At 38.3% G+C, this 25,556-nt stretch overlaps 2 protein-coding genes across 3 annotated transcripts; both read right to left on the bottom strand.

Annotated features, from left to right (window-relative positions):
• Positions 1-1,772: 1,772 nt before the first annotated feature.
• Positions 1,773-10,709, bottom strand: LOC145483373 (UBX domain-containing protein 1-like). Its single transcript, XM_081461876.1, has 12 exons — positions 10,553-10,709; positions 10,354-10,407; positions 9,173-9,246; positions 8,257-8,386; positions 7,773-7,809; positions 7,102-7,196; positions 6,703-6,757; positions 5,467-5,531; positions 4,659-4,730; positions 4,360-4,411; positions 2,896-3,018; positions 1,773-2,329 (listed from the first exon to the last, which is right to left on the bottom strand). Exons 1-12 carry the CDS (start codon positions 10,603-10,605, stop codon positions 2,108-2,110), a joined length of 1,032 nt encoding a protein of 343 aa, XP_081318002.1. The 5' UTR covers positions 10,606-10,709; the 3' UTR covers positions 1,773-2,107.
• Positions 10,710-10,945: 236 nt separating this feature from the next.
• On the bottom strand, positions 10,946-25,529 carry LOC145484583 (uncharacterized). 2 transcript variants are annotated; one of them, XM_081463178.1, is made up of 14 exons: positions 25,402-25,528; positions 24,207-24,329; positions 23,178-23,295; positions 22,530-22,606; positions 21,718-21,769; positions 21,258-21,355; positions 19,185-19,309; positions 17,108-18,789; positions 15,462-15,540; positions 14,562-14,646; positions 13,978-14,026; positions 13,650-13,750; positions 12,271-12,354; positions 10,946-11,529 (listed from the first exon to the last, which is right to left on the bottom strand). In XM_081463178.1, exons 1-14 carry the CDS (start codon positions 25,438-25,440, stop codon positions 11,482-11,484), a joined length of 2,760 nt encoding a protein of 919 aa, XP_081319304.1. In that variant the 5' UTR covers positions 25,441-25,528; the 3' UTR covers positions 10,946-11,481. The 2 variants fall into 2 exon arrangements, with proteins under 2 accessions (XP_081319304.1, XP_081319303.1); XM_081463177.1 differs by lacking the exon at positions 10,946-11,529 and having other exon boundaries at positions 11,559-12,354; positions 25,402-25,529.
• Between the last annotated feature and the right edge of the window lie 27 nt (positions 25,530-25,556).

Here is a 25,556-nt window from a genome sequence, read left to right as displayed (position 1 = left end):
TTACTGAAATGTGATTGATTTGGGAGATGAGCGTATAGTTCTTAGGGTCATATCAGTCTTTTTCCGACTTAGTTCCGTCATTTGCTGTGTAAATATTCTGACACGATGAACATGCTTGGATTATCTTTCATCCTTAGGATGGTAATTTGAGAGTTATTTGATCTTTGTTTTATCGTTTCTATATAGGGTGGATTTTCAAGTATAGCAGTTGTAACAAATTAAAAACACCAATGGCGGACACTTCCGTCGTAAACGCTTGGAATAAAAGCGAGCACTGATCAAGGTTAACAGAACATTGCGAGTAATAAAATTAAACTAACATAAGCGTGCTGTAAATAGCTTGAAATGTAACAGACATCCATGGATCATTAAGATACTGGTAATGATGGTTTGTTTCCCGCCAGTCTTGAAGGTTGTCAGTTCTATTTATTCTGAACCAGGAGGGGATGAAGAGTAAGAGTTATCCCTCACCGATAGGCCATATTCCTAAGGTATTTTCACCCAAGCTATTTTTAGAGCTGGATAATACTACCACGCGCGTCGCATGGATGTCTTCGTGGAGGATGAAAAGATATGTAGAGCCGTACGTGCTGTCCACGTGAGCGAAATAGGCGTCACGTGATTGGCTATTCCACGACCTTTCTGATATTCCGAAACCGGGAGTGATCTGAAAAAACCTTGAGATGGATTACCTTGGGAATAAGGCTTATATGAAGGATTAACTCCCTCGTCCTTCTGGCTCTCTTGTTCTGAGTTTATTTCATTTTTCATAAACAAGTTATAGCACGAATTGAACCTAATATTTGGAACAGTACCAACTTGTGATATTTCAAAATTGTCCAGACAAAAGCTGCTGAAACAGTTCGTGATAGTTTGAACAAGATGAAATAAAACTCGCGAAATTATTTTGAAATACTGTAGCTGTTGATTCTAATATCTATAAGGGACAAGAAAATTAAATAACTCTAGTAAAAGCGAAGAGAAGAAATAGGTTAAGTTGTATACGAGAGAAGTTTAAGTAATGTGGTGTAATGTACGAGATAACTGTTGGTACGTGATGTAAAATGAATAGTGAAGATCATATGTAAGTAATATTAGTGAAAAAAAAAAGTAATGGAAACAAATGTAAGTAAAGTAGGCTAAGCGATATATGTGATAAATGATGTAAGGCACTGGAACAAAACACATCTTGATTTCTTCTTTGATTCTTTTAGTGTCTAAAGTAACACAAAATAATTTTCAAACATAAAGACTTGAAGTTTGACCACAGACTATGTAAATCTGATACAAATTATAAAACTTGAGTTGCGTCACAAATTGTGAGTAAAAATAGAACGCGCGCACTTTTCCTAAGTAACCTCTGGGCGCTTTACATTTGACCAAAAAGATCCCTTACGTTCTGGAAGGGAGATCAGGTGGAATAAAACTTAGGAAATAATTATCGGCGAAACGACTGAACCATCGAGCTCTAATCAAATTAAAATATCGTGCCTGTGACAGCGATATCGCTAAAGTATTTGATAACCATACTACAAGGAACAGCACGAGAGAGCACATTTGAACACTCAGTGCTTAAAGGAGATAAGTCACGGCTTGCGCATCTTGAAAAGTTTAGCCTAAATTTTTCAAGTTCGTCGTTCGTAATCCGTGTTAATCTTCTCCATCCTTGACCATCCTAGTTTCTTTATGGTTTATTATTATCTCTTTGGTGTTTTCCTATCTTAGTAAACTACTATTTTCAGGTTTCCTTCAATTTAAAGGTAATTTTGTAGGTGGCGAAATTACTCGAAATACCGTGACTGAGCTACTTTAACACTTAAGCTAACTTCCTTAAGCGAACTCCCTTCCGTATTTCAAAATGATTGCGAAGGATTTGAGAACCAACACGATGGGACAAATGAGGTTTTCAGGATTGAGAACGATTCTGTTTCAGACGGTTTCAGCCAAAGCGAGAATTCCTGTTCTACTCGACGCTAGAATTTCTCCAAATTCTAATCCCCGAGGTTTGCTCGAACGTTCAGCTCAACAATTTATATCCAGTCAAAGTTTTCTTTGGATAACCGTCCCAAAACCAATAAAAGTAAAATGTATCAACGTTCCTTGCCATTTATAACTTGGTTAAAATTAACACAGCTGAGGGCACGAGCCCAGCCTCTTGTAGACTCGTTCCCAGGTCTCCGTCGGTGTAGGTTTTTCTCGGAAAGGTGGTCATCAAGTTGAAAGGCGCCGAGCCGTCGGTGCGGTTTTCATGTACGTAGCTACGAACTGTCTCCAGCGTGTCCGTGGCCTGGAACGTCCCAGTGATTGTACTGCCATTCGTTAAACGAAACTATCGACACAAAAAGAAATCAATTTTGCTACTATATTGACAATGTTCTAGAGTGTTATTGCCGAATTTTAGGCCAGTTTTCGAGGAGAAATGGGAGGCGCAGTGACCTCATGATCAGTGCGCGCGACTACGGCTCAGGTGGTCCGGGTTTGAGCCCCGACCGGGGACATTACGTTTGTTCCACACTGAGAATTGGTCCCTATTTATTTTACACAGAGAAATTTATTACTCAATCCAAAACAACAGAAAACAATGATAGGTCACCGTACTCGTTTGCGAGAAAATGACGATTTACCTCTATGGCGAGGTCCAGCTGTAAAGAAAAAGCCGCCATTTTTTAATGCGCGCGCGCTAATCACGCGTGAAATTATGCACAGTAGGGATGCGCAATGCAATACTGGGGAATAACCTTAATGGTAATTCAAGATCTAAACATTCACGGCTTTAAGCAACGGTGACGCAAATTCCACGGTTTATACCATGGCTGAGGACTTTCTTGATTCTCATCAACATTCTGTTTAACAATTTATATTTCAAGGAGAAAGGAGATGTTAATCACACTTTACCTGAAGTTTACAAGTCGTATGTTGCTTTTTCTCCACAGCAGCAGCAGCAGGTTGAACCGGTTGAGCAGGTATTGCTGATGCTGCAGCATTGTCTGACCGTAGGTCTGTTCCACCTTTACTAAACTAAAACCAAACACTGCAATTAAGGCCCCGTCCACTACGCCAAAGGAATATGAAAACGCAGCTTTATTTCTCCGGTTCGGTCTTCCGTTCATACTAATCCGTCACGAAAATGGAGCCTTTGGAAACGCCCTTCAGCCCGGAGGAATGTGAAAACGCCGGCTTTGTGTTTTAGTGTGGACAGAAAACGTTTTGAAAACGAAACTTTTCGAAAAAGACGAAGTTACGATAATAATAACATTTGCCTGACTGAGTTTTCCTCAAACACAAATCCAAAATGACTGGTGATTGTTGCGTTTTCAAATTTCTCCGGTGTAGTGTGGACAGAGAAAAACATTTCATGCGTATTCAGAGTGAAACCTCCGTTTTCAAACTCCGATGGCTTAGTCTGGACGGGGCCTAAATCATACTTACATACTTTATGGAGCCTCGCCACTGGGACTTTTTAGGAATAATAACTTTTAAGTTACAGTAATAACACTATCAATCTACATTGAAAGCTAACATCCTAAATTTATATATAAAAACTAAAATCATTGACAATATTTTAACAATTTAGTTAAGATACTAAGAAGTTAAGAATTTTGTTAAAAGTTTGTGCTTAAAGGTCTTCTTAAGCGTTGCTACCGATTGTCAACTTCTTAAGGTCGGCTTTAAAGAGTTCCAGAGATTTGCAGTTCTATATTCGAGTCAGACTGTCAAATATAATTCGTGCTTTGGTTTTACTAAAAGAAACCTGATTCTCAATCCTGATTCTGACCTCAGGGGTGTAGCTAGGGGGGTTTTGGGGTGCCCGTGATCCCCCCCGCCCTTTTGTAAGCCTTTTTAAGCAAACAACCTACAACAGGTGACAGAAACGACATGCCAATCCAGTGAGTACCCTCACTTTGACACAGTGCGACCTCCCCCCCCCCCCCCCCCCCTTGAAGCATCGTGGCTACGCTCCTGGACTTGGCTGAGAAACCTTTTCCTACTGCTAGCATGTAACGATTATTTATAAAGGTAATGCTTCAGGGCGAGTCTCTCAACGTCTGCGCTTTGTTTTAAGCCTGCCAAGGTCACAAATATAGGTGAGGTCGGTAGGATTTAGGGAGGGGGAAGGATTGGATTTGACAATGATAACATGAATTCGTTGAAACGTCAGCTTTGCTTTACTTTCGCTAATTTTCTTGCTAAATGTTTTTCGAAATCGTTTTTTATTAGACAGTCTCAGCCACCCCTCTTTGAAAAACTCCTAGATCCACCCCTGAATGTGTTAGCCACACTACATAGTATATCTCCTTTACACGAGAATAATCATCTGGACCATTCAGAGTTCTTTCACTTCCAATTGCTTAACGTCACCTTTTCGGCTCGTTCTGCTCTGTCTCTCGCTATCTGGTCCTTGACCCTTTGCCTAAGAAGGAGAAACATTTGATGGTTAGTCTCGCAAAAAAAACAAAAACAAAAACAAAAAAAAGATTTATGGCCATTTTAGGAAGTTCGTAGCTTACAACTCGCTCCCTGCACAATACTGGCAGGGGTTACAAGTTTTAAGAGGTTGTTGTTGTCATTGAAAGAAAGATAAAGAAAATTAAACAAGCAAACTAACTAACAAATAACGACATCATCTATTACAAATAATAGCTTTTTTCCCCACTCACCTCGCCAGTCTTTCCTCCATTCTTTCCCTCTTTCTTTCATTGGCTATCTTTTGCGCTTCTTGTAATTCCATCCTCAAAAACCGAAGTACATAGAAATGAGGCGTTAATTATCAAAAAAAAAACTGAAAACAACAAAACATATTTCGGATGTTTTTTAATTATACGAGCTGAACAGTGGCACTAATTCTTATGTCACAGACAGACATTATGCGTTTTTTGTTTGAAGCCAAGCACCACACTTACTTTAATTCTTTACCATACACCATATATACAAATAACATTTATTTTTTGATTATTGCTGATGACGTTCGGTTAACCCGATGAAAAATTCCACTTTTAAGCATTTATTACGCTCTGAGCACGGGAATTTATTGTATGATTCCAGGGCTGGAAAACAATATTTTTGATTTTAAACACCATGTTGAAGGGGACGTAACCGTGGTTAGTATTAGTCTGGGAACACAAAATTAAAACAAATTATGCCCAACAAACAATAAGCAATCAGGACTCGCATTTTTTTTGGGGGGGGGGGGTGGGGTGGGGGGAGGGGAACGCTCAGTAAGTTACGACATCATAATACCTCATGCATAAGATACGTGAACTCTCCTTGTATTTTGTACGCGTCACATCAACTTTTGAAAAGTCAGTTTGCTGAATCATCAGCACTTCAAATATGAACGCAAATGTAAGAGATAGCCAGGCATACGATCACAGGCTCGCTTCACAGGTTCGCGTACGCGAAAACTATACAGATCTCAAACAACATCCACTTAGCAGAGGTCTCTCTGTTTGCAGCGGGCTAACTTACTTTTGTTTTATGCTTGTCATTTCTTTCCCCATCTTCCGACGGCTTTTCTCTTTTTCTAAAGCATTCTGAAGGGAAAGAAAAACTAAAAGTTAAATAGTCACATCTTAGATCTCTAAAATTCCAGTCGAAGTAATATTTTATTGTTTTCACTACTAAGATTTTCAAGGCTCGCTCCTCTACGTTTGTCCATACATTACAAAATTCATATCCATTCTGGACAGCAGGGAGTTTAAGGCAGCGTCAACACTGCGCCGGAGAAATTTCAAAACGCAGCTTTATTTCTACGGTTTGGCCTACCGTTCGCACTAATCCGTCACGAAAACGGAACTTTTCTAAAACGCTTTTCAAAGCGGAAGAATTTGAAAACGCAGCTTTATTTCTACGGTTTGGCCTACCGTTCGCACTAATCCGTCACGAAAACGGAACTTTTCTAAAACGCTTTTCAAAGCGGAGGAATTTGAACTTCCCGGCTTCTCGTTTCAGTGTGGACGGAAAAGATTTTGAAAACAGAGTTTTTCGGAAACGATGGCGTCACGATAATCATGTGATTTCGCTGACCGAGTTTTCCTCAAACACAAATCCTGAAAATGAAAATGGACGGAAAACATTTCATGCATTTTCAGAATGAATCCTTTGTTTTCAAATTCCTCCGGCATAGTGTGGACGAGGCAACGGGAACTGAGCAGTACAATGGCTGCGTACGTGTGTTATAAATCTTGTTGCATTTCTTTGACGTTCTCTGCAAAACGACAACATGACTTGACCAAATTGTGCGTAGTCCAAATAACGTGAGCCACGACGGCCAGTTCTTAAAATTTTACATCTTAAAATTTTACATCTTACATATTCAGTATTGGGATAGCTCTGACACTGACAGAGAACTGCTAAATGAATCTAGATTCTTGCGAGATTCGTAGGTTGAATAAAACTTAATTTTTTAATCGATGTTGTCCTTGACGTTGCTGTCAACAAGAGTTCATCAGAACACCAAGGAAAACGAGTCCGAGTTCGAGCAAAAGAACAGAAAAACTTTGATACGGCTTGCACCTGCAGTGTTAAGCCTGTGTACAGCTGTCGCTTTCCTCAAGAAAAAGGAGACCGGGCTACTCTGCACAGGATACATGTAGCTACCATAACGTGTTTCTACTAAAGATAAATTAATCAAAACAAAATGCACCAAAAGATGACAAATAACAACACTGCATCTTTCTTTAATCCTGTGAGCATAGCATGTACCTTTTTTTCCTCTGCTAACTTCTGTTCTTTTCTTTCCTTGAGCCGTTGTTGTATCCTGTGGGATCATAACGTTTTAACAGTATCACAAGGCAGAAGCAACCCCCCCCCCCCCTCCAATTTAACCCATTCATGTCTTTATTTACAAGATTCAACTGTATGTGGGTAGCTATGTCCATCAGTGTCTTCTGTATCCCAAAGGCGCAATAAGGACTGATGATGTACACCAGTGATTCTAGCACACTGATGGAACCTACAGGGTTGACTTGGATACTTCAGGCTGTGGCTATATAACACTGTAGTGGAAACTTATGTGAACCCGACTTGTACAGTATACAAGCGTCAAGGACCCATGTAGCCTGACCAATTTTTAAACATAGAGAAGAAAATCTAAGGCCATACTTTTCTAACTGCTGCTTCTTTTCTTCTTCAGTGAGTGGTTTGATTTCCTCTGTTGACTCAGAAAAGTTGGAATGCCCTGACCTCGCTGCATGGAGCTGATGAGTGGAATAAACAAGGAAAAATAACATCTTTTGCAACTGAAGAATGTAAAGATTCAACAAACTACATTGTCCAATCTGATGTCAGGACACAGAATTAACTTGAACAGATTTTGTAGGGTGTAAAGAAATCGAATTTTCAGAGTTGCCAGAAGGGCAAGCTCTAACTTTGATGTACTAGTGTGAAAATCATTCTCTCTAGCCTACAAAAAGTGTCTGTTACTGACAGTACTCCTGTAACAGTAAGCTGAATTCCACACAAATTTTCCCATCAGGAAACTTCATTTTAACACCCATCAGGTATGTGATGGACAGAATCCACCAGCTGCACAGGCTACATATATACAGTATACCTTCTCAATCAAAACTAAAACTCAAGATAATTGAGAAATTAACTCGTAAAAATCTAGACAGGCTAACTAGGTTAGATATCCAAACACTGTCGTTTTCAGATTTCCTCTGTTTAAACTTGATGAATATTATTAACAAGTTTGAGAAATGAATATTAAATGTTATACAAAGTCAGGTACATGTAAGTTATAAACTAAACACAAAAAAGAAAAGAAAACTAACCTGAACATCATTCTCACTCCTGAGTCTTTTACCACAACTGAAAAAAAGTTATCAACTTGTTATTTAATATCAGTATTAATTGCCCACCTGTTCCTTGAAGAGATAGTTCAAATGCAAATGACCAAGCTATAAAACACGGCAATCACCATTTGAATGACTCTTTGCATAATTAAACTCCAAAATTACCACTTAGAAAAATTATTTCGAAAGTTATGGACTCATTATTAACTTGAAGTTGATAAATTAACAATCATAGAAATTTAGTTCATGGCATATTGTCACATATTATTGGTCTTTGATCTGATGTTGGGGTAAAGCTAATAGCTGATTTAACTTTGAATATGAACTTCAAACTGATAATCAACTAAACCAAAATGTTTCACTTGGCAAATGATGCAACTTCAACTACAGTTTCTTGCAGAATTACTTTAATTTATAAACTTTATCGATATTAAAGTAAATATTTTATCGTTACTTTTCTTACTCATCACAAACTAGAGACAAAGCTTGCTTGGGCTCTTCAGTGGGGCTTGCAGTGTCTGACGGCTGTTCAGAGTTCTCAACCGGAACTTTTTCTGAACTCTCATCTTCAGCTCCAGGAGTGGCTGACTCTTCTGGGAGATAAATTAACAAATATCAGGTCAACATGGGGTACAACAAATTCAATGGCACCAAAGCACTCCATAACATCAAAGCTCAAAATGCTTTCCATGGCATGAAGTTACTATGAAAAGTGGTGGAAAACGGTACCTGGAAAATGGTGGTTCTTGCAAAATTTTCATTCAGTCTTGAAATCTCGGAAACCTTTATGAATAGCCATGAGCAAAGTCTCATTTTTTTTCTGTCTTCATTCATCACTGAGTTTTAAATGGTTTTCACGTAAGTCCGAGATTTCAGAAACTTGGCAAGTCTTGAATTTTACAATTTTATTGCCCCTAGGAGTAATATTATTTGTTCTTCTTCCTGAATAGTTGCCCCCAGCATTCTGTTAACTTAATTCTCTAACAGTTTGCAAGAACCCATTTATAGATAGCAGGATAGGTCAGAGTCATTATGAGTCAGAGCAAAATGCTTTGCCCAGCAATAACAGTACTCCTGGCCAGCATTCCAATCTGGAGTCTAATGCACATGTACACACAGGCCATTAAACTACTACACAGGGGCAGTACTCGGTAAGTACATGTATATTAAGCATGAACAGTCTCCATCTATGTTGCTGTGAAATTTTGTTTTCTAAAATTCTTCAGCCCTTGTTTTAATTCAAGTTCATATTTTTTTCCCCACAGGTATAATACAATCAATCAAGTTGACCAGGTTAGAAGTTAGCTACTTTTATTACTTCAAGTTAGTTATTTGAAGTAAACTTTATTACCCAATTTAGTTATGTAAATGAAAAGTACCTTTTCCTAGCACATGTCCAACTGGTGGTTTATAAGGTTCATCAATGTCAGGATCCTCTGAATGGGCAAATAACCTAAAGAACAGGACCATTTCATATATTAAATGATTAATGCTGAGCTTGAGTCTAGTCGTGAACATCCCAATTCTCCACACTGACCTCACCTCTCTGTACAAAGGCCACCTCCCTACATCGGTCAGCTCTCTATAACAATCACCTTTCTACAACAGCCACCTTTCTTTGCCCTGGCGAACTGTCCATACATTCACTCATTTTAACCTCTCTACATTGGCAAGTTCGGCCAAAAAACGCATTCCATCTGCCAAAATATCCTCTGGACAACAGTAAGTTAATCAACAACTGACAAACAAAACCCCATTTTCTATTGGAAAAGGTCACAAAACTTGATACACAACATGCATCATTTGTCTCATTGTTTTCTTGATATATTTTGATTGTATAATGTATTTACATGTCGCACATTTTTTGAGGATAAAAATGTTTAACCCCACAAAAACATCATCATATTACATCCCTCCCTCCCCATAACAGCCACCTCTCAAGTGGAGAGGTTTGACTGTTGTCGCAGTCTGGAGAATACTGTGTGAGACTAACATGAGACAGTTCTCTGTAATGTTGGCCTTTTTCTTTATTCCCATGACCCCTCTGTTAATCAGAGATGAGATAAAACTGGCACAAGGAAGGAATGCAAGATGTAAGTCAAATGACAGTTAACTACCTTTGATATATTTAAAATTCATCTTGAAGGCCTAGAGAACACCAAGAAGGGTGAATGATCGAATGATCATGTTTATATTATTTCTTCTGTTCATGTCCTCTAGGTAATGCTGTCAAGCTAAATTTTAACACATTGAAAGTAGGCTACTCGATCATTAGCCTGCATCAAAGTGGTCGCGAGCTATGGTCAAATTCCCTCAGCAACACAGGCTGACATATGTTGGCTTTTTCTTCAAAATGAACATCTTTCAGAGAGGACCCATTCGTGATGGGATATGTACTCACCAGTTACCTTAACACTGGTTAACTGACTGATTCCATGGTAGAAGGGTCCAAATATCTTTATACAAATGACTTGATTTTTCACACGCACACACCCGCCTCAAAGCTATCCTAACCAGTTACATTTCGCTCATTTTAAATAAAAATTATTAAGATACTCACCATTCCATAGCGGCTTCAATACCTCTGTTACCACTTACAGCAAGCGCCTTTTCCCTGTCAATTTTAATTCATTGCTTGTGTTTTTAAGTCGTGAATTTTTAGTTACGGTAACTATCAAAGCAGTTCTAATTGTTGAGAATATAGCCGTGAAAATCCTATGAAATCTAGTAGAGCTGAAACACGTTCCTGTGATACTTACACTCTGTTACGTGGAAACCCCATTTCAACCAGAGTATCTATTTCTGACGACATGTTTCTCTTTTATTCCTACTATTTTCACGGAGTAAAGATCACGAAAATCGCCTACTGCTCCTCACCCTGCAATAACCACCAGGCGGTTCAACATCGAAAGCGAGGTTACCAAGCAGCAGCCGCGCCACGGGGAACTGGGGACGACATAGGGGATTTTGATATTTTGCTTTTCCAATCTAACCTGGAAGTTCTTGTGCGAGAGTTGTGTAGTTATAGAAATGATGCAATGACTGATCTAAACTCACCTCGAAGGTGATGAAAGTCCCTGCCCTGAATAAACTACCAGCTCGTCCCAAACAGACAACCCGCTAGAGCCCGTCATAAACTACTAGTTCATTCATTGTTGTCCAGTAGTTTCCTTTTATTTCAATATCTGACTACAATTATAATAATGCTGGATAATTTGTACAAAAATATCATAACAACACCTGGAAAATTTGTAAGTAAATGTGATAACAAAACTAAATATTTCTGTTTTATATGACACATTCCAAAGAAAATTTTAATTATAATAATGCTGGATAATATATACGTAAATATGATAACAACAATAAATATTTCTGTTTTATATTACACATTTCAAAGAAAATTTTAATTATAATATTGCTGGATAATTCATACGAAAATATGATAACAAAACCTGGATAATATGTACGTAAATGGGATGACAAAACCAAATATTTCTGTTTTATATTACACGTTTAAAAGGAAATGCTAACTTTTATCGAAGAGAATAACGTTAGAAACATAGATTACATAATAAACGCAAATTTCTCTCTTGGGATATAAGCATAAATTTTTAATAACTCTTTGAACTGTTGTGTCAGAAGTTGTAAACATGCCGGATGAATGGAGAAGTTATTTCTGCATTAGGACTTAATTAGTTGACGTTGATGCTGGTGCTTCCAGCAGTGAAAGCTCCGCCTGGAACGAAAAAAAAAAAAAAAAAAAAAAAAAGGTTAGAAGTACAAAAACTGCGCTACCGAAATAAAGCGGTAATAACGCGGCAATAAACGCGGCAATAACGATGCAATAACGTGGTAGTAACACAGCAATAACCTGACAATAACCTGACAATAACGCGGTAATAACGCGGTAATAACGCGGTAATCGCGCAGTAATAACGCAGTAATAAGGCGGAAATAACGCAGTAAAACGCTCATATAACATAATAAAACGCAGTAGTAACGCAGAAATAACGCCGTAATGACGCAGCAATAACGCAGTAATAACGCGGCAACAAACGCGGTAATAACGCGGCGAAGTAAAGTGGCGCAGGTTGGAATTCCTTTGTCTCTTCCCATCGCTCTGCGTGCGCCCACTGTTCTCCATTCAACCTCTCTCTTGGAATAAAATTTTCTTTGCGAGTACCTGGAGAGATGGAAGAATTAATTATAGAGTTGTTGTTGTTGTTTTTTTTATTTTACGTGCCAACATTAAAAAAGAACCCGTTACACCATGTGGGCCCAAGCGGATGCCTCTCGAAAGCTGTTGCTTTCATTCGTGATCTGAAGCAATGTTAACGGTAACGCAGAAATAAGGCATAATCTGAACCGATTTCAAAACAATTTTAACAACTTCCAGAATCCCACCAACTTGCTATAAGAAAATCGGGAGGTGAGCCCCCCAAGAACCGACAGAACATGCAAGAAAATTAACACATACCTCGTCTTGAGTTTTACCCACAACCTTCATGTAGAGCATCACCAAAGTCTCTGGAAGAAGCACTTTGCTGACGTAATCAAAATACTGGCGGGAAAAAAATGGATAAGTTACAGGTTAGAACCGTGAACCCCGGAAAATGTCATCAGATCACTTCCGCCCGTACGAAATATTAGTCACTTTCAGTAACAAACAACCTCGTTTGGGTGTAAAGATGAGAGAGACCCTGGGAACGAGGTTGGTGGATGACATCCATTCTTAGCGCTCAAACTGATTGTTACTGAACTCCAAATAACAAAACTTCGATGAACAAATTGAAGGAAAGCGAATACATCGTACGATCACCAAATTTCCCTGGAGACATTTTTCTTTGTCAAGGTTCCTTGAACGTAAAGCAGAAAAGCCATACACGCAAAAGGAAAAGTTTTAGTCTGGATCTGATTATCGAATTTCCTTGCGATCGAGATAAGATCGAGACTAGCAGTCGGCCGCCACTTAAAAGAAAGCACAACTCAGTTCATAGGCTGTCGAGCCTACCGACCGACGAAAGAGAAACCTAATGGTAATAAGACCATTTTCGTATTCTCGTTATTGGACTGTGTCGTTCTTTTTTTCTCGCATTGCCAAGCACGAGTCTTCATTGTAAGCTAGTTCCAATCCTCCGCAGGAAAAAAGATGGCAGCTGAACATTTCATCGCAATTCCATGCGAACCTTACACAGCCTTTCAAGTACAAGGAAAGTTGTTGTTGTTGTTGTTGTTGTTGTTTTGGCAATATTCTTCCCAGTGCTAACGACATTGTGCAAGTTAGGTTAGAAGGTTTTAGAACGTTTCTGAGCGTTGTTAAAGTTTTCGCGCGCCAAGACTGAATAATGTTAGCAAATGTACCAGTCGTCAACATATTTCCTACGGAGAATACGAGTTGATCTATTTACGTCCAGGTCTGGCAAAATAGGTTCTTGTATTTTGGCGTAGTTATTGGCAATTTAGGCTATGACGGAGATATAGTTGTTAATTACCAGAAAAATAAATAAACTTGGATTTGGTCCTTGAATATATGCAGTATGTATTCACATCTGTATTATGTATTTTCTTGCATTATAAATTTGCAATCTCAAAGCCACACTTCATGGTTAAAATGTTTATCATGATTTAACTGCAACTGACCCACATGTAAGAACCTGCTTGATCTTGCTTGGCTAAACAGGTTCTTATATCTTTGGGTTTTAAAATGGCAAATCTCTGCCGGCCGGTTCTTAAACCACTAGTTTCTTAGAAGCTGGTTTTTACTGAACTGGGTGCCTCTTTAATACAAAAGCATCCAACATACAACCATCCGCTTCCTTTACGAGAGTAGTCAGCTAGTGAAGCCTTAAAAGTTACCTTGCTGTGCTTGTAACAAAACATGCTAGTCAGTACTCCCATAATTATGTCTCGTTGTTCCTCGGAAAATGGACCAAACAGTACTTGGAAAGCTAAATCTCCTGCAGCATGATGACAAAAGGCGAAGGCGTCAGTTCGAATAAATATTTTGGTGTACACAAGATTTTGGACGAGGAAAAAGGACTGGGAACGATTTATTGGATTGAAACTCCATGAACAAACACAAGAACAAAACGTTCTCAAACTTGGTTAATTGATAAACGTTCAGATAATATTTATAAATACAGAAATTGGAAAATTATAAACAACTCAAAGAAACTAACAATACCTTTCACCTTTCCACCTGCTTTGTAATCCTCGTGACGCCGGCTATACACCTACATCAACGTAAAATAACACACATGAAAGAAATACATTTTAATACGCACATTAAACCCAATTGAACGCAGGAGTCATAGTAGTTCGATCGCACTAAACAAATTGGTGTTTTTTCCAGGAAATTTGAAGCAAAACAAATGCATACACGCGTGCAGTCACTTAAGCGAACACCAAGGTACTCACGAACGCACCCTACAATGAAAGAACAAATGAACGAATGAACGTATGGACGAACCTACGAGCCCACGAATCTACGAACTCACGAACGCACGAACGCACGAACCCACGAACCCACGAACGTAACAACGTACGTACAAATGAAGGAACGAGTAAACGAACGCCTAGAAGAGGCTACAACACAGGCAGAATTACTCATTAGTCCTGTTTAAACGTTAATTGGAATGGCCTTTGGTTATTTATATCATTCTTCGCCAACCGCAAAAATATTTGTTCCTTTATAGCTATTATTATCTCTTTGTATCATTTTAAATTTCCTTTCCATTCGAAGGTAAAGTTAATTTGTATATATCACACCTTGCCCTCAAATATTTCCCGCAGTTTACTAGCGTGCTCCCACACTAGGTACTCCGTTTGCTCGGCAGTGAGTTCTTCGATAGTGCTGTACAGGGTAACAAAGCAAAGGTAGAGGAAAAACATAAAAATGTGACAAAAAAAAAACATTATATGGGGAACAGACGGGCCTTAGTCAACATGTGTACGTGCCTGCTCCCGCAATTTCGATGAAAATAACTCACACAAATTTAGCAGTAATTCAGATTAAGTTTAAAAATAACGGAATCGTATATTTCAATCATCAGCATATATCTGCAACCTCATTCCCAGGGTCTCGCAGGACCTGGTAACGAGGTTGCAAAATATTTGTTTCGCTAAGTGTGTACAGCGATGACAATTTCATGAGATTCATTTAACTACTAAATGACCACGATAAACTCGCCATGACGATCCTGTAGAATTAACTTATCCTTCGCCGCATTCATAGAAATAAGTTCTAATTTTGGTGTCAGCTTTATCAACAAGGAACCAGGGAAAAATTACATCATTAACTAGGTGAAAAGAAATAGAGGTTGCTGTTTCATAGCTAATCAAATAGAGGAAATGGTTGAGAAACCTGGCAAAGTTCTTTGTTGTATGTTTTAATTTGCTATTTTGGGGGTTAACCTTGCACAAAACCCGGCAAAATACAAAAGGTGGTTACGAGTGCTCATACTACTAAACAACAGAAGCACTGCGATTATGTAATTCTTACATAGTCAATGAGCATAAAACAAAAGATGTGCAGGGTCAAGGACATTCCAACCTAAATCTTAGCCTGTTTGTTTGCTTCTTTGATGTTTACCAGGCTTCCTAGCCGTTTCTTCCTATTAACTATGTTTCAAGTGAGGCCAATAATACACAGCTTGTAGAACACATTACCTGACGTTAACAATCATAGGAGGTCTGTCTTCAATTGTGATTGGCTCCAATGGGCCACACCCAGGCTCCGCAAAGACATCTAAATTTAGGAAAAAAATTTTAACATGTGACAACAACAGGCAAAACCAACACCTATTAACTAATACTAATTTTTAGTTCTAAATTGAAGAAATCTAAAATGATAGGTTTACTAGAATACTGGTAGAAATCACCATCGAGGTGCTTTTGTAACATAACAAGAATCGGTAAGATTGCGAAAGCGAAATAAATGGCAAATACTAACAAACTTTGAAGAGCTAACTAGAACGTTAACCGATAGTCTCAACTGTGTATTTGAACACAATCCAACTCCTTATGTTATAGGGCCATAGAGATAACATAAGGAAAAAAAAAAAACGGAATGAGTTTTGTAACCATTCAAAGCCAAAAAATAGAGCTCCGTATAAGCACACTCTGCTTGAAAGGGAAGGCAAAAGTAGAAAATATTACATCCTTGAGTCGTTTAATGCGCTTCTACTTTTTGATTAGCACTTTTAAAAGGACGGATCAGACAGAAAGAGAATCAACGAGGGTTGACCAGAGCTGACAACAGTTCAAATAATGATTTTTTTTTTACCGCTGTGCTGGATGCGCTCTCATTCATTACGCCATTTCCGCGTTGCTTTTTGCCCGTGTCAAAACGAGTCTGCAAATGAAACCATTCATACCAAAATGTTGTCACACACTCTGGTTTCAATACTTATACAGCTACTTACACTACTTACAAGGCTGACGCATTTACTTACACTGCTTACAATACTTCTTATTCAACATGATTAATTCCGTCACTTACAATACTAAGACTTACGCTAATTATATTACTTACACTACACTACATACACTACTTACAATACAATACGATCACTTATTACATCTCTCAGTTACTACGCAAGCTGTGATTGGTTAATTTAGCGGGCCGTACTCTACTGTACGGCCCGCTAAAGCTGTCTTTGTTGCCGACTGAAATGTTTCGTGATTTATCACCACGTGTTCTTAACTTTTATAGCAAGTAAAAGTCTAAAACTTTCTTTTACTTTAAATTGTGTATTAAAAGGTGCTAACGACTTAACAACAATTTCAAATTGACTCGTTTTGCTTTCGACTTGCCTCAGAAATTTGAAACCGTTCCGCTTGAAAAGAAATCGTTCCCGAACCCGTCCGAAACACAGGAGAGATATAATAAATATCTTACTAACTTCTTCTCGGTCCGTACTGTAATTTACGAATCCTCTTTTTCACCACGTCGATTCATAAATCGAAGGAGAAAAACTCGGTCCGTAACTTACAGTACGGACCTCGAACTCGGTTAGTAAGAGGTATTTACGCTACTTACAATACTAATGCTTACACTACTTACAGTACAATACGATAACTTAAAAAAAAAAAAAAACTCCTATGGAAATGTATTTCGCCTATACTTTTATGCAAATCAAACGCACTTGCATGAAGACTCGCTTTGAAACAGAGGTTCAAGGCAACGCGGAAGTGGCCCATTTGAACGTGTTTGTTTGGTCGCGCTCTGTTTAAAGCCGATGACGGATGACAAGACTCTTTCCAACCCTCACCCCTCAACTCTCGCTGACTCTCCACGTTCAATCAACCTTTACCTTCCAGGGTTTCAGCTGTAGTTCTATTAAGACTTTTCATTTGTCGTTTGGTGATCCTTTTCTTTGCTGGCTTTAAGACCTTCCTCTCCGAAACGTCTGCTTTTGCATCTGCCCTTCTCGTTTTCCTTTTCTTAGAGTTTAAACCTCCCCTGGCTTCTCGGTTAGAAGTTGATGAAGTCTGACTGTCTGTCGAAAAAACAGAAGTTAATAAATCTTGGTCATCAGACAAGTCGGACCCTTTTCGCTTTCCGGCTACACTTCGTCCGGCCTTTGGTGACTCGAAATCGTTATCATCGCCGATTCTAACAGCGGTTGAGTCAGCACCCGCCTTTCTATGGCATGCAGCTTCATCGCCAGAGGCAGTTTTCACTTTCTTAAGAGCATTTCTCTTTGACAATCGAGAGCTAAGAGGACTTGAATCGACCTCAGTAGCACCAGTGATAGCGTCAGTTCTCTCTCCTATGCCCGAAGTTTCATCGCCAGATGCAGTTTTTGGTTTCTTAAGAGTACTATTCTTTGACAATAGCGCGCACAGTGGAATTGAATCAACGTCAGTAGAGTCAGTGATAGAGTCCACCCCATTTCTTTTGCCAGTAGCTTCATCGCTACGTGTAGATGCAGTTTCCGGTTTCTTAAGAGTATTTTTCTGTGACATTCGAACGCGAAGAGGAACTGAATCGACGTCAGTAGAATCAGTGTGAGAGTCCTCTTTCTTTCGTTTTCCTGTAGCTTCATCGCTGCGTGTGGACGCAGTTTCCTGTTTCTTAAGAGTATTTCTCTTCAACATTCGAGCGTGAAGAGGAACTGAATCGACGTCAGTAGAATCAGATTCAGGAAAGGAGTCAGTTTCCCCTCTTTTGTTTGCATCTTCACTTTCAAAGGCAGTTTTGGGTTTTTTAACAGTGTTTTTCTTCGACAATCTAAAGCTCAGAGGAATTGAATCGACCTCAGTATAATCAGTGGTAGAGTCGTCTCCTTTTCGCTTGTCTATAGCTTCATCGTCACTTGCAGTTTTTGGTTTCTTAAGAGCATTTTTCGTTGACAATCGGGAGCTGAGAGGAATTGAATCGACCTCAGTAGAATCAGTGATAGAGTCGACTTCTTTTCCTTTGCCTGTAGCTTCATTGTCAGATGCAGTTTTTGGCTTCTTAAGAGCATTTTTCTTGGACAAACGCTCACGAAGAGGTATTGATTCGATGCCAATAGAATCAGATTCTGAACCCGATCTGCAACGTTTCGCCTCAGAAGTTGTAAAAGCAGTCGACTTTGCATCAACATTGTCACAGTTCTTTACATTTTTCAGTGACCCAGCGTCTTCAGCGCAAATGGTTGCTCTATATTCTTCGTTCTCTGGACACAAACCAGATGCAGCGCTGCAATTCTCTGAGGAGTCATTTGGTAAATGGTTATCTTCATCTCTATGCCTTGAGAGAACACCATTGTCATGTTCTCCTGGATTTTCGACCTCTCCTTGAAATGTCAAGACCTCTTGACTGTCTATTTCACTACCAAGCTTATTAACCCAGGAAATACGGCCAGGCTTCCCATAAGTACCACCTTCTGATTCGTTACAGACAGTGGACCTTTCAGTGTTCTTTCCATTTAACTCGACTTCCACACCAGCAGAAGAAGAAGTACAAAGACGGGCATCGTCATTTTTCTGTGCTTCACTTTTCTTGTTCCTAAATAGTGAACAGACAAGGCAAAATTAACATTAAACAATTTTAAATACAACTCCACGAAATTTTGCACTCAGCTAAATAATCCAAAATTTTCGAAATGGCGCCAAATGGTACAAAAATTTCATCGAAAAGTTTCCGGAAAATCCCAAAATCATTGAATTTCCGAAATGCAAACCATTCAACCGGAAATTCCAGAGGAAAAATCTACTGGAACGGAATATCTTGGTAACAAATTTTCGAAACTTTCTCACGAGGCCTTTTGTGGTAATTAACGCTGATCCAGTCAGCTTTGACAATTTCCGGAAATTCAAAATGGAATTTTTGGGCGAATGGAAAGCTTTCGGGGTGACACAGAGGTCAATGATTTATTCACTGTGTCATATACCATTCCTTACATATTCTTTAGGGCGGCCCTCTTCTTTTGGGTAGAATGTGTCACAAAAGCAGGGTCCTTGTTGAAGTACTTGCTGATGGTCGATTTAGAAGGTGCTGGCTGTTGTCTTGCAACATCTTGAATCACCTTTAATAAATTAAAACCATTTTAATACCGTAAACTTCCGACAGTAACGACCCTCGTTACTTTCAAAATTAGCACCCTTTAGGGCTCGTTACTTTCAGGGGGTCGTTACCTTCAAGGTGTCGTTACTTTCGGGAAGGAAAAAAACGTTTATATGAAGTTGGTAGGGCTGAGCGGTTTTGTTTTACAAAATAAAACATGGAAATTCGTGAAAACATTTCTTTAAAAATCAAACCAAATTCCTCGTTCCAGTTTTACAGCTATGTTGCTGCCACATGGGTGAGCTCTTCATGTCTAGATCGTGTTGTCAGTGGCCGACAGGAAAGCTAGTCAGATATCGTAAACTGTCTCTACCTCATGACGCCCTGCTATGTTACTCTGCTTAAACAATATTTCAGAGCGTTGACCGAGTTTTCAACTCAAGTTTGAAGAAACGTTCCTTTTAACACGCACCTGTTGAAATGATACAGAGTTATCAATTTTAATTCAAAGAAAAGTTACGGTTAATGAAAATTCTATGCTTTTTGTTTTAACACGGTACAACATAAACTGACGAAGCACGAATTTAAATTTCACGGCGCTAGGTGGCATAAGCGATACCTTCCCTTGTTGTAGAGTGCCTTAAATCAACTGATCTTTCAGTAGCTTTCACTTGACTACTGATTGGAAAAATGAATATACCACAGAACCTTGGTCTCACTATTTTTGGTGGGAGAGGGAGAGGGGAAGGATGGGCTACTTTTGGAATTTATTAGCGGAATAATTTTCCGACGTTACAATTATTTTCAAGTACCCCCGACCCCTCCCTGGAATGGCAGGTATACCCTTACTAGGTAATTTTAGTAGGGATAAGTAGCGTAAAAGCTTTCAAAACAGCGAGAATACAAAGGAACCATTCTTGTTACAACACTTACTAGTAAGAACACTCACACCAAATTTCTATTTCACATATTTTTCTTAAAATACTGTGTTACAGACTGCGCTTCCCGTTTTGGTAATAACCAAGTTACTCATAACTCAAAAGCGACAATTTGTAACTGCTTTGAAAGAATCTGGAAAGAATCCAGGTTCCACTATAAGTGGTCCTTATAGATGTGGTGTATACTGAGAATAGGGGCTATTTAGGTTCTTAAATGGATTAATTTAAGTAAGTGAAAAAGGTGGTTGCTGCTGGTGTAAATGAGTGAGGTCTCTCATGCCTTTATTGTTGATTTTTGCTTTGTTTTGTTTTTCGTCTTAAGTTAAAAGCGAGATAACGTTTTATAGAAATTTACAGTAAATATCCTGCTCTAAATCCCCTAATCAACACCCTCATTTATGTCAGGCTTTTTGCCTTCAATACACTACAACAAGCCATGTTCAAATAAAAACCTCTTTCAATTTCTAGGATCAACAGGTTCTTATCCAGTAGCAGTTTAAGTGCCAACCTGTTAGCCTACAGGTTATTAATCACTGGTTCATATCGTTTTACAAAAAAGAAAGGTGATGGTGACGGTCAATGTTGTTAAAAATAACTGAAGGAATGGCATGATTGTTTTAGATCATGTGTACTTAAGGCATCTGCTGTCAAGTGTTGATCAATACCCTTAATTGATACCCTCAATTGATCCGTGACCTACCCTCGACGGACACCGATCAACACTCTATCAACATCTAGGTCAACTAATTTTCGATCGATGCATATGACTCGGTCAACCAACACTCAGCTGACTATCAACCGACTGTTGATCGACACTTGACCACAGATGCCTTTAGTACACATGATTATATTTTTTTTTACTACAAAAAGAAGTTCAACTTGGTTTTCTGTCACATGTACACTGTTACCTGAGTTGAACTTCTCCTCCAAGTGAACACCACTGATGCCCAGAAGGCAAAATATAAAGAATTTATAGTAGCCAACTAATTAACAATTAATTAATGTTCTGAATTACCAGTTAAAAATGCTTACCCCGCCTGCTGATGGCATGTCATGTGCAACTTGAGAAGCTAAACTGACAGTGACATTAAGCTTCTCTGAAAAGAAATCATAGCTTCCGTATCCTCCACCTAAAAATCGAAAAATTAAAGTGCTGGTAAGGCTTAAAACACTATACAACAACTTATTTCCCCTTGCATGACTCAAATAGCAGACAAGTAGAAAATTAATACATGTAATGTATGACTGGTATAGCTGTAAAGTCAAATAGTTTTGTTACTTTTGCAGTTTCATTTTTCTTTTTTATTGTTATAATTGTCATTGTTGTTTTTTCCCTAATGGTAGTGGTGGGAGCACAATATAGGTGCAAGCTAATTTTGTTTGGGTGATCGGGTGAATGTCTCAGTTGTGTTTGCATGTCAGGTTTTGTGCAGATATGTTGAGTTTTCTTTGAAAACATGACATTAAAAATTACTATGATAATCACAATTACCTGAATATCCACTTTGCTCTGAATTTTTCATAAGGCCATCTATAACTGATTCCTTTATTCAAAAGCCAAAAAGTTAGGAAACTTAATAATGAACAATTTAGTACCATTCAGCTCAACTTAACCAAACCGATCACAAGGAATCTTTAATCCTTTTGAGTGTCAAGGTGGTGTCTGTATTAAGTGGTTTGCACTGTACTACCCATTCATTTACTCAACAGATTTCTAAAAATTTAGCCACTGTAGTTAGTATAGGTACATGTAATCATACGAATGCAAGTGCATTAAGGATTTACATTATGAGACAGTGATATTAAAAAATGCACACAAAATAATATTGCACACATGTTAGTTTGCACTGCAGTGCAAATTAAGAATTGACAAATTCAATAAAATGGCCTGATCTTAGCCAATCACAATGGTTGAAAATTCCAGAGAGAGATCAAACATATGTCAAAGTCAGTGGACATCATGTGCACACTATTGCAGAGCTAAAATTACAGGTATGGGTTTTAGTTTGAAGTATTCTCTGTTTTCAATGTTAGTGAGTTTAAGCAGGTTTATATTCAATAAATCAAGAAATGTACATGTAAAGAATCTTTCTCAAGACTCCACTTGTGAATTACTTTAATTTCTTTCCAAAAACTTCTCTCTGAAATTTGAGTAGCCAGACTTGGGGTGTAGCTTATCTGCGAGTGCAGCTGATCCGCTGGTGTTTACAGTATTTCCTAAGTCATATAATAAAAAAATTTGCCAAGCATGTACTTGAATGTGTAAACTAAGTGGTTTGAACTATAAATTAATACTCTTTCCACCTGTTTCTGTCGAATCAAGACAGTTTGCTTGCATTTCCTTTTCTTGACAAATTGATACTGGATGCACAATTCAGGATCTTTAGTAGAATAAACATTATTTATTAAATAAATCAATAATCTATGAAAAAAAAATCAAAACAAAGAAATAAATTCATTACACTTGATACTCAAAACAGAATTTTAGTACATGGGGTGGAAAATTCAGTACTTTTTTTACGAAGAAAAATAAAGGATTGGTTCAAGTTTCTTGACTTTAGTTTATTATTGTTTACCAAGAAAATAGTGTGCATACCAAGAAAACACCAGTGACATGTGAAATATTTCACGGTGTACCACTGACAAGAGAGAGTTTCATAACTATTTTATAACATGACATAGAAAAACAGTGGCCGACACAGTCAATGCGACGTATGTGCTGCACTTGTTGGCAAGGTTGGATGTAACATCATCAAATACACAATGGCTTTCCTGTATTCGGATTGGCTGTACTTTCTACGGCATGGTATGAAATAGGTTATTGGTCCCAGACTCAGCCTTCCCCATTAACGCACGGTCAAAATACAAGTAACCTAGGTTGAAATAATTCTGAACTAGTTAGTACTTTTACTTCATAGTAAACGAGGATTTAAAAGCAAAATTCTATCTTACCAGGTAGCATTTCAGAACAATCACGATGAGATATCCTTACACTCTTCTTTTTGTCTACAGCTTCTGATGGAGCCAAAACTTTTGCCAAAATAACATCCTCTAGCTTCAAAATTAACCGCTGTGCATCAAAAAAAGACTCAATTGTTTATTATAATATATTAAAATAAATTATGTTCTTTGGTTTCTCAGGCATCATACCATTTCACAAACATAGCATTTTCTAAAGACATGGTATATTCATTTTGCGCAAATAAAGTGTACTGATCTCACTGGTTTTATTTTGTTCAAACATAATTTTTCTAAGGTGTGAATGCCTGTACGCTTCTGGCTCCCTCACCAAAGTATGCATGTCTGATTAATAAATAAAACACTGAAAAAATTTTTTATTAAAAAAAATAAATGAATAAATGAATAAATAAAACACTACTGATCGTTTGCAAAATACATGGTAAAGTTGCATTGCATTGCATTGCATTGCGTAGGGGTTAGTTTTCAGCAGGAGGTCAACTGGTTTTCAAAGGCAGGCAAAACTATTTGATCTAAACTTCTAATATAAGAAAAACTTTTCTCTAGATGATCAAACCAGGCAGAAAAAATTGTTTTATTTTCCCCGTGCCCAGCCCTTGGTTGCGTTGCATTGCGTTGCATTACGATATGTTGCATTGTGTTGCATTGTGTTGCACTGCAAATAAAATGACCTATCTTGTCAGGACTGTCATGAAGGTCACCGATTACACTGTGTGATCAGTACATTTACAGCTATGAATGTCTCTATTTGATGAATGCATATTAAGTGCCTGCCAACAGCTATTTTGACCAACTGAAAGAGAGCTGAAATTCTTCCAGCAAATAAAAACTTGGTTAATTTTGAGGATGTGCAAGCCAGAAAACCCAGCTTATCTTGTCAATAAGCCTTCTAGGTTAATTCTTAGCTACAACCCAGAGTGCTATCATTCATGTTGCTTTGTTTTGCAATGTACAAGATAACCGATTGAACATGATTGTTGCAATGAATGAAGGCATACTTACATCAAAGTGTTCTTTTGTAAACCATTTGTAGCTGTTGGCTTTATTTTCTTTCAAAGACTGGCCTATATGTAGACACTCAGGTTGTATGGAAATTTCCACCACAACAATCTTTCGATCAAAAACCTTGACAAAAAATAAAATAAAATATCTTTAAAAAACAGTATTTAATATTACCTCATTTTATGTTCCCTGAGTTAACTAACAACTTGACAGGGGTCCAGTTGTTCAATAGTTTTTACCAAAATTTACAGGCTTTTTGATCTTGATCTCCAGGTTTCTGGTGGTTGAGGTTGAAAGGTTTGTTTTTATTGGCCAGGATGTTCCAGCCCTAATAAGCTTAAAGGAGAAGGTCACTCCCAAAAGCTTATTTTTGTCTTCTCCTATAGCAGGTAACCATTCAGCTTTTCTACTCACCGAAGTTTCAGCCTCTGAGGTGCCCGCTATCCTGAAGAATTCGTCTCGAAAGAAGCAGCTCTGGAGAGCACCATTTTAAAACTGTCTTGGCAGCCAGGCCTTGTTTATGTGACTTCATTATGTCTGACTAGAAATTGGTGGGAAGGAGAAAAACTTTGCATCCTTCACAAGGTCAGCAAAATCTATTTTTTTCAAGTGATTATCCACTTCGCTATCTTCAATACTATCAATTTGGAGTTTGGAACATGTTTGGCTCAAAATAACATGGCTCAAGAGCAGCCATAACCCAGAGTGGTAGTTAAAAGGCTTGTCGAAAGCCATTTGGACAAAATCCATCAGACGGAGTGACGTCACGAAAACGCGGCCTGGCTGCTGAGTACTGTTCAAAATAGCGGCAACGATGTCGATTCTTGGGCTTCTTTGGAGACGAATTTCATAAGGAAAACCTGCACTTTAGAGGCTGAAACTTCGGCGAGTGACTAAACTTGGTGCAAGGTTTTTATCGGCGTTGACAAAAACATACGTTGTTTGGAGTGACCATCTCCTTTAAGAGGAATAAATACTCTCTATATTTTAGACTCGTCTTCAGGCCTTTTGTCGCCCATTCGCATCCCCACAATACGACAGCCTTGACTTAAATATAAGCACGTAAATAAACTTACTCCATCTCGATCTCGATGAATCGCCAAAATCGCTAGATCGATCTGTTCTGGCGATTTCAGGTCTTCTATTGTTTCAAACAGTTACGTTGACTCTGATCTGCATGTAACAAAAATCTCACCTTTGCATATATCGTGTTCCTCTTTATCTTTGGCCCCATTTAGAACAAGTTACTCAATTATTTCAGTAACATACATTGGTGTTTAATTTATTGTGCGAAGAAACGACCGCCAAACACTAACTCAGGCAGGGAATCCTCAACTAAGACTGGGAACT

This window comes from Orbicella franksi, chromosome 4 (assembly GCF_964199315.1).
Source record: "Orbicella franksi chromosome 4, jaOrbFran1.1, whole genome shotgun sequence".
Classification (NCBI taxonomy): domain Eukaryota; kingdom Metazoa; phylum Cnidaria; class Anthozoa; order Scleractinia; family Merulinidae; genus Orbicella; species Orbicella franksi.
This window is presented reverse-complemented; position numbering and strand designations above follow the sequence as displayed.

Bases quoted from the DNA above. Each gene is read 5' to 3' on its own strand.
- LOC145483373 (XM_081461876.1), bottom strand. From the start codon at position 10,605: ATGTCGTCAGAAATAGATACTCTGGTTGAAATGGGGTTTCCACGTAAC. The intron at 10,408-10,552 runs GTAAGTATCACA...TAAAATTGACAG, and splicing joins GGGTTTCCACGTAACAGAGT to GGAAAAGGCGCTTGCTGTAA. The intron at 7,197-7,772 runs GTTAGTTTTCTT...TCCACTCATCAG, and splicing joins GGAGTGAGAATGATGTTCAG to CTCCATGCAGCGAGGTCAGG.
- LOC145484583 (XM_081463177.1), bottom strand. From the start codon at position 25,440: ATGGGGCCAAAGATAAAGAGGAACACGATATATGCAAAG. The intron at 24,330-25,401 runs GTGAGATTTTTG...TTTTTTGTCAAG, and splicing joins GGAACACGATATATGCAAAG to GTTTTTGATCGAAAGATTGT. The intron at 18,790-19,184 runs GTAAGGAATGGT...TTCACTATTTAG, and splicing joins AGGGCCGCCCTAAAGAATAT to GAACAAGAAAAGTGAAGCAC.